General features: G+C 40.5%; 1 protein-coding gene across 1 annotated transcript in view; it reads right to left on the reverse strand.

Moving 5' to 3' along the window:
• Adgb (androglobin) overlaps window positions 1-8,504 on the reverse strand; it is a 172,141-nt gene extending 163,637 nt beyond the window's left edge. The window contains exon 1 of the mRNA XM_078018948.1: window positions 8,390-8,504. Coding sequence (XP_077875074.1) covers window positions 8,390-8,463 — 74 coding nt within the window. The 5' untranslated portion in view covers window positions 8,464-8,504. The remainder of the gene's footprint in view (window positions 1-8,389) is intronic.
• Between the last annotated feature and the right edge of the window lie 638 nt (window positions 8,505-9,142).

Below are 9,142 nucleotides of genomic sequence, written 5' to 3' on the forward strand. Positions count from 1 at the left end.
GGCCACTGCAGACACAGAAGAGGAGATGGGAAGGGGGGTGGAGGAGGAAAGGTGGAAGAATGGTAGTATATTAGTACTGGGCTGATGCAGGGGTAGGAGGGAGCTGAAACTGAAGCTCTCTCACTCTCTCTCCCCACCCTACATCCACCTCCCTGTTCTCTTCTTCTCCTTTCTTTCCTTCCTTCAATCTATTTTTTTTAAAGCAGAAACATCCTACCAGCCTTTTGATATAGTGAGAAGGTTACTAATAGCATTTGCATAAACTGGATAAGAACAAACCTGACTAAAGGCCAGGGGATTTGAATGTTTTCTTTGTGGTTCTACCTGGAGTTACTAAGGGCTTCAACTTCAGGAAGTCAGGGAAGAAAATAAATGGGAGCCAAGGATAAAATTTAGAAGAACAAGGAAAAGAGCTGGATGTAACAGGAAAGGGGAGGAAGGGGTCAGAGGTGACTGACCTCTGAGTTAGGGTGACTGGAAGTTGGTGATAACCTTCTCTAATAGGAGCAACACAGGAGTGTGGCCTTTTGGGAGAGAAGAGGAGGCCTCTGGTTTTGTCAGGTTTGATTTGGAGCAGGAGGACACACCCGAGTGGGTTTACACAGGAGCTTATTTTCATGACAAGGATCACAGATGTTAATTTAGCTGAATTAAACCAGGAACCGTTGTTTTTGATGATCAAAAGGAAGTAAAAAGAGATTTTAAGTCAGACCATCCGAGAATGACTTACTTTGGGGTGTGGAAGGAAGAAAACAAGATGGGGCTAATGGGACAGAGAGGAGCAGAAAAGAGCCAGAAAGGGGAGATTGAGCTGCAGTTCTGTGTGTTCCCTTGCGGGTGTCTGAGCCTGGCATAGGCTGCTGTGCTGCTCTGGCCCCAAGTATGCAGGCCGCTAGGATCTTCAGCTTCTGCCATTTCCCAAGATCTGACACCTTCAGCAGCAAAGCCGAGATTTATGAAGAGCAAACATTATCATGGTTTGCAAATACACCACACAGCCTTCCTAATGACTCTAGTCGGAATTCAGGAAGGGAACAAACAGGTCTGTAGGACTCAAAGGCTTCTACATGCACAGGCTCAAACCGACCTATTTTTACACAGATCCAACTATTTTTTCTCATAACATCATTTCCTGTGGTGTAAATTAGTCTTAAATTCTTCCTAGCACTTGGCCCAAGGTACAACAAGCATGTAACTTTGTCTCATTTATTCACCCACCTTTTCCATCACAGTAGTAGGCGGAAGTATCCTGCTGCCAATTAGTGCAGTACACAGACTTAACCCTTGACCTGAACCTTATCCAGTTAAACTCTCACTGCATTTCTGGCTCATGCCTGGGACAAAATCAAGCAAAATAGCCACAGTCCTTCCTTCTTTCTCTCCCTTTCCTTGTACATCCACAAGGATTTGATGACATGTATTTTATTAATGACTAAACTGACATGTGCTCTATTCTTGGAATCAATAGATGGTGCCCTTGAATACCCCCTCTACTAAAAGGGGTCCTCTTGGAGTTGTGTTACTCAAATACAAATGCTGTAGAATGACTGAAGGTGAAGAGCCTGGTGGCAGCTTTGGGTTGACCCTGGCTCCTGAACCCTCTCCAGGAGGCTGTGGATGGAAGCCAGGACCGTACACTGGAGACTGGGGGTTGAGGTTGGGGGCAGAAAGGGCCCACTGGTAGTCTTTTGAGAACTTAACTGAAGTGATATATAAAATTCTGATATTAATCAGAAGAATGGAAGAAAAATAAAATATTTGAAATATGGTATTCATTTTGACACCAGTAACCAAAACAAAACAAATTGCAAGTATTTATTTACTTTAAAAATATACCATGTATTAATTCAGTTCATTCAGTAATATAAATAAATGGGGCTACAGCCATATAAAATGGAATTCATTAGCTTGCACCTACCTTGGAAAGGAAGGTTCACAATAAAATTCAAGGAAAGAACCATTGGGTGAAAATGAGAAAGACTGGCAATATTTCATCCAATCTTTCATGTTACACAAATTTGTCAAACATATGTTTTTAATCTGTCCTGGATATAATTTTTAGTCATTTTATCTCACATTTAGTGGCAAAATAAGTTTATTATATGTTATTTAAGTTGATTCCTTGATTTAAATAATCTGTGGCCTAGAAATGTCAAAGTAACATGAAAGTCAATTAATTGTTTTTAAATATTCCCTTTTAATGGAGCACTGGCCTGCTCATCCAGAAGCATTAGCAACGATGCTATGAGTATCAAAGCATAAATTTGATTGTTTTTAGTTAACAATGAGTAACTCATTCTATGAGTCTATAAATTTAAATCTTTCAAACTAACCTTTCTACCTGTTCAATAATTCCCCAGAGCAAACTTAAATCTGCTTCTGCCTCAAAGCTAAGAAACTCAAATATGAGCAACTAAATTTTTTTTTTTAAAAAGGCTTTATTTTCACAGATGGTTCACAGACAATGTTAACTTTGAATGAATTACTACATAAATGTTCAGGTGAAGATTATTTCAATGGGAGATCTAAAGCAGGCACCGTTAAGATGAGGGCTTTTTGGCTGAAGGTTTTATTAAGAATTTGCTAGTGACATGTATCTAAAGCCCTGATCTGCACCAAGTGTTTCCCGGGGATGGGATGCCTAGGACAGGACCTCTTCCCTCTGGCTTCTCATGGTCTCACCCTCCAGTTCAGAGGAATTTATGGCTTGGCTACCATGCCAGGGTTCCAGTTCACCTCTGTCAAATCACACATGCACTTATTAAATACACACTGTGTCAGCCCCCAGGAGAACACAAATGACTTAGGTAAGGTGTTCAGAAATCTGTCCTTGAATCTTATGGACACACATTGTTTTCCTTTTCTTTTCAGACATGATGACATCACCGCCGCATTATACTGCCACTGTAGGCTGGAACCTTGGCTTCTGCAGTCTTCAACCACAATTAGCTCCCATGCCAGCAAACCCAACCCTCTTTCACTGTGTTTCTCAATGTATCAGGAGTGCCCAGAATTGAACATGCCCCATTCTCTCAGACCACTGCCTTTTGTGGCTACGATGATTTTAATCCAGCACCAGATCCATGTATGTGGAATTATACCTCATAAATCATTATTTGGTTATTTAAAGTCATTTGCCTCCCCACTACACAGAGTTCAAGTTCTTTAATCTGTCCCTCTCCTACACTCACTTTAGATCTTTGATGTGTCAGCGCTGAGTCAGTTCATAATCCTCCACCCAGCCAAGGAGCACCATCTCACTGCCCAGTGGCTGTTAAAGGTTTGGAGGAGTAGCTCCAGAGGGAAGCAGATTCCTCTCTTCTGGCTCACACAGCCTCACACGGGAAGTCTCAAGATTTCTTTTACCTCACCCCAAGCTGACACCTATGATTTCTAACATGCCCCTCCCCTTCACCATACCAAAAATCGTGATGTCACCATATATTTCCTACTTACTTCTGCATGAATCTTACCCCAGTCCAGTTTACAGACCCTTTGATTAAAGCTACCATGTTTCACAATCCCTTACTCTTCAGGACTTACTGGTGACTTGAGAAGGAGATATGCTCTTTAAATGCTTGGGAAATGTACATGGAGTTCCCTCTGGAGAAATTTCTATCAGTGAAATTAACCTCTTAAATTTGTTAATTGACTTGAGTTGTTAAGATCCACAAAGGTCAACTGGGGAAATCACAAAGCTCAGTATGCACCTGGTTTCCTTCCTCCAGGGTCCCTTCTCCTACCTCTGCCTTTCCATGTGGACTCTAAGGAGTGAACCTGGAGCTTTACAGGGCACCTCCTTACTCTGACTTGCTTTCTTTGGAAGGTTCTTTTTTTGATCTCTGCAGGCAGAGGATCATCTCACTTACCAACCACGCCGCTTATTTCACTGAACCTGCTCTCTTGAACCTCACGTTAAGAACTCACTGAATATGCAGTAAGATATTTATTTCATGTTGATTTAATATTATTATCATAATTCAGCTTTTGCAATAGTCCTGTCTTCAAATTTCATAGAAACAGATGTTAGTCTTTTCCAAAAATTCTACAATATTTAGATGTGTGTTATGTTTACAAAGAGATTCACTTGAAGACTAAAAAATGCATTTCAATTCTGTTTTGGAAAGGGGTTTTAAGATAGTTCATCATCATTACTAATCTAAAAGTCTACATGGCTCTCATTGGTAGAACAGATTATTTGTTTTTCCATCTTTGTTTGAATGTACTATTAGAAGTAGAACAAAATTTGGGACCTATAAATGCCATATTGTGTTTCAATCTCAAACTGCCCATTAATGTGCCAGATATTTTAGTGTAGGAAGGTCTGTATTAATACTTCTAATACCATTTTCCCCACATTTTATTGGACGTCTACTAACTTTTAATACTTAAATCATATGCTTTCTTTTGCCTCTGATATAATATCCGTGATATACAAAGGCTTCTATTCAGTATTTCGAGAAAATAAAATTTTTGTCTTGATATCACTCCAAATTCTTCTAGAGGCATCTAACTGGTTAAAGAATCTTTGCCATGCCTACTAGTTATCAAATCAATTAAATGTCAAATCAATGCATTTGGCTGGGCACAGTGGTGGCACACCTATAATCCCAGGGGCTCAGGAGGCTGAAACGGGAAGATTATGAATTTAAAGACATCCTTAGCAATGGGGAGGCACTAAGCAACCCAGAAAGACCCTGTCTCTAAATAAAATACAAAATAGGGCTGGGGATGTGGCTCAGTGGCTGAGTGACCCTGAATTTAATCCCTGGTACCCCAAAAAACAAAACAAATCAATTAATTTAATGTGTTTATAATTGTGAATTATTATTAGATATCATTGCAGACTGAGTGTCTAGGATCTCGCAAATGCATATGTTGAAACCTGAAGTCACAAAGGAGTAGTATTAGGACATGGGGCGTTTGGGAGGTAATTAGGTCATGTGAGGCTCTCAAGATGGGGTTAATGTCCTTATAAAAAGAGGTAAGAATGAGCTCTCCCTCCTTCTCTACCCTGTGAAGGTACAAAAAAAGACAGCAACATGTGAACCCACAAGAAGGTCCTCACTAGAACCTGACCATGCCATGCCCTGATCTTGGATTTCCAGCCTTTCCAACTGGCCTCCTCGTGTTGGTTGTATAAGCTGCCCAGTCTACAGTATTCTGTTAAAACAGGTCAAACTAAGAAGAGTAGAGAGAACAAGAGAAACACCCTGTGAAAGGGTGGTACAAATTATGTTAAAATCTGTTATATGAAAAAGTTACAACTTGGAAAAACCAATTAAGTCAAGATGTTAAACCTTTTACTGTAACAAAATGCCTTTATTATGGACTCAGAATAGTGTTTTAAAAATCTATAGACTCATAAAAGTTTAGAATAGTAGGAAAAATAAAACAGAAGAAAAGAACAAGAAGTGTGTGGTGAAAGCCATTTTAATTAGATACTGCTCTTTAAAGACAGAAAACAAATGTCAGAATATAAAATGATGTGCCCGAGACCACAAAAATCACTAGTGCCGGGGTCAATCCTGGAAGAGAGATTTCATACTGGAGGTTAAAGAGGACTAGAGATTAAAAAGTAATAACAATGACTGAATCTAATGTAAGAACTGGCAACTCAGTAACTGGCATGATTTTCATTGCTGATTCATGGTCATATTTACTTATGAATTAAAGTCATAGTTCATTCTACTGTATTCCTAGTGACCTCTTGGTTTTTGAACTGTGTCAATAGCTGAGCAAATAGGAAAGGAAAGGAGAATTGGAATTCCAAAAGAATGAAAACCAAGGTAGGTAGCTAACCTATCAGCTCACTTAATAAACAGAAGAGCTTGTTACGTGCTAGTCACCTTAGTAGGTAAAAGTCAGACATGGCCCTTGATCAAGACTGACACATCGTGTTAGGGCAAAAAAGAAAAGCAACAGATGGCAGCTCGAGAGAATAGAGTGTCATGGGATGCCTTTTTCCAAGGCTCTGAAAACCTTTTTTCTTATTTCTGCATCCAGGATGAGTGGGTTGCTTTTATTGGATGTGTAACTACAAGGTGTGGTTAAGGCAACAAAAAAATTTCCTCCAAATTTCCCCAGTGTATCTCAAATGACAGTCATAGTGGAGCTTTGCTAGACTTTGACCCCTATACCTTATGGCAGGTAGCACTTTGTTTGTCTTCTGTCTATGATTTTGCCTGGTATCTCTGATTACTTCTTCAATAAACCTCAGAGGATAGACCTGATTTACAATGAACTCTACATCCTATCATTTAAGGCTACTGCAAAATCTGATTTGGTATTTAACACTTAGTAGTTTGTAGCAAAGCCTAAGCTTGTTAAATTTTTAATAACAGCCCTTTTTTCTTCTATTTTCATAAATGAAAGCATATTGTTAAAATTCAATTCAGCTACTTCCTGGAAGAGAGAAACATGTGAGAAACACATTATCATGACAAAAAGAAAACGGAAGTCCTGGCAAGGAACTAGTCAGTGACCTACCAGCAAGGACTCTGTCTCTACTGTGCGCTCCACCCTCACAGGGCAGGGCCAGGTCATGCATTCTGTAGCATCTGGTTTTATCAGTTTCTTCATGGGAGTTAACAATTTCCTCTCTTTCAGAATATAAACTCAAAATCAATATGAACCGGAAGTCAAAGATTTTCCCTAGCTCCTAACGAGTTGTGAGCCTTCAGTGTGTATTAATCATCATTGCATAATCATCATTGAGTAAGCTATTTTTTTTTCTTTGGTGTATTCAAAGTTCTTTTGCAATACTGTTACAATTTCTTAGTCAAACACTATCATGCATGCATTTATTCACTCGTTTAATAAATATTTGTATGACCCAAGAACTATTCTAGTCATTAAGAACTGACAGTGTATAAAAAGGAAAAAAAAGTCTTCATGAAAACTACATTCTGTTAGGAAGACAAATTTAAAGACATAATTTTTAAAAGATGAAATATGTTCAAGAAGGAAAAACAAACAAACAAAAAAGCCCAATGGAGAAAAATAAAGCAGTGAAGGAAGATAAGGAGTGTTTTGGTTTTGATTTTGGTTTGGGCAGGAAAGTGAGGTTTGTAATTTTAAATCAGGTGTTCCAAGAGGATGACAGGAGAAGATGACAGGTAGGCAAACACATGAAGGGAGTGAAGGAGAAATCATATGGAGATCTGGAGGAAAGAGCTTTCCATCAGCGGAAACTGCAAGTGCAAAGTCCCTGGGGTAAGAACAAGCCTGAGGTGTTTCCAGAAGTATAGAAGATGCTACTTAATCTGAAGTTAAGTGAACAAAGTTTAGATTAGAGAAGAAATAGAGACCTAATCCTCTAGGACTTTGTAGGCCTTGAACCTATAAGAATGGAAGCCATTAAACAAGATTGAAATGGCCCAATTTGTCCTGGTACACAGAAATAAAACAATCATGTTGAAATCACTTACATATATAACACAGTATTTGAAATTTAAGGTAATAACATGAATGTATCATCTTCCAGATAGATGGAAATCTGCCTGGGACTAGAGAATTACAGATTTTGGAATAAGTCCAGAAAAAGAGTTCTCAAAGTGAAAGAGTTTCAACTAGAGATCGGTGAACAAAAGTCCAATATGGGATTCTTTAGGCAAGGAAGGAGATGCCCAAACATCAAGGGTGTAAGAAAACAATTTAGTACCCACCCACTGTAGGCATTGCATGAAGAACATGATGATCCCAATGAAGTAGGGTCAGGTCTTTGGCATTCTCTCAAAGCTGGAATGTACTAGAACTTATATACATTTAAGCCATAGGATATTGTTTAATATTAATTACTAGTTTTTAATTCAGAACTATTAAATAGTTATGCTATTGATGACCAGATATCGCCAAGGGAAAAAGATCAACAACACCTAATACCAACACGCAGAAAGGAGCATTATAAAGATCCCACGAGCTGTGGTCTCCTCAGAGTGAACGTTAGTAACTAGAACTGTACACCTAAACTATTTTAATTTTCTGAAGTCACTTTATATCTGATTCCATCTGATACAAAGTAGGGGATCACCATTAAGATGAAAACTTTCTCTCATTATTGGGTCCAGGTAGACGTTGCCTCTACTGGAAGTCTTCGGCCCCTTCTGTAAGGAAGCTACAACTTTTGAACTGCTTGAGTGGGGGCTCCGTGCAGAGGAAGGAGGTGGGGGATCTCAGGGTGGGAGTCAGACACAGTGAACTTCCAAAGCAAGAAAACCGGGGCCTCTGGGATAGGCGGTGGCTCAAGGGAGCCCCAGGTTTCCAGGGCAGATAGAGAAGCTGCAAGGGGCCCAGCTAACCTCCTGCCAGGGTTCGCTCAGGGAGGCAGTCCCAGAGCCAGTGGCTACTGGGGAGGTCGGGGGGCGGATGGGCAGGCAGAGTCCCTTACTCTTTAGACTTTTCCGATCCGTGCGCGGAGTTGATCCGATTCACCTCTTTCTTTTTGCCTGGTTTGGAGGTCATGGCCGGACTCTGAGCGCGCAGAGCGGCTGAGCACCCAGGGCACCGCGTCGGCGGTTGCCAGGAGACAGCGCTGCGTCCTGAGCGCGGGGCGGGTCCTGCCTGGACGGCTGCAAGCCGGCTGCAAGCCTGTCACCAGTCCCAGAGTTCAGGTCGCCACAACCAGGTGGAAACCGAGAGCTGGTGTATGGGGAGTAACTGAGGTGCCAGGCGAGGAATTAGTTGGATCGATGGCAGCTTTGATTAACTAGCTGGGGTTCTGTTGGGCGGACTCTGCCTGGCTTTGCTCTTCTGAACTTAAGACACAGGTGGCCTCTCCTGGAGGTGCAGCCCTTTGAATATTAGTATTCAGTGGATATTATTTGAGTCCCCCCCCCCACCCCCAGGTCTTCTCTTGGCTAACATAAGAAGTTCTTTGAATAATTCTCAAGGAGATATTAAGGACACACCGAGTTTTCCCATGACTTAAAAACTACTGAGATTCAAAAAAATGAATCTGGTGGGTGTAGGGGGTATGTTCCCTACAGGAATGACAAGTCAGGTCACCCTTAGTCACTTATGGTTAGATGATGTAAGATATGTAAAATAATCATGCAGGTGTCTTAGCTATTCATATAAAAGAATAAATCCAAAGGGTACTTGATAGACTTTCTAGAAAAGTCTATGGAGCCTGACCACACAG

The sequence above is a fragment of the Ictidomys tridecemlineatus genome, chromosome 8 (assembly GCF_052094955.1).
Source record: "Ictidomys tridecemlineatus isolate mIctTri1 chromosome 8, mIctTri1.hap1, whole genome shotgun sequence".
Lineage (NCBI taxonomy): Eukaryota > Metazoa > Chordata > Mammalia > Rodentia > Sciuridae > Ictidomys > Ictidomys tridecemlineatus.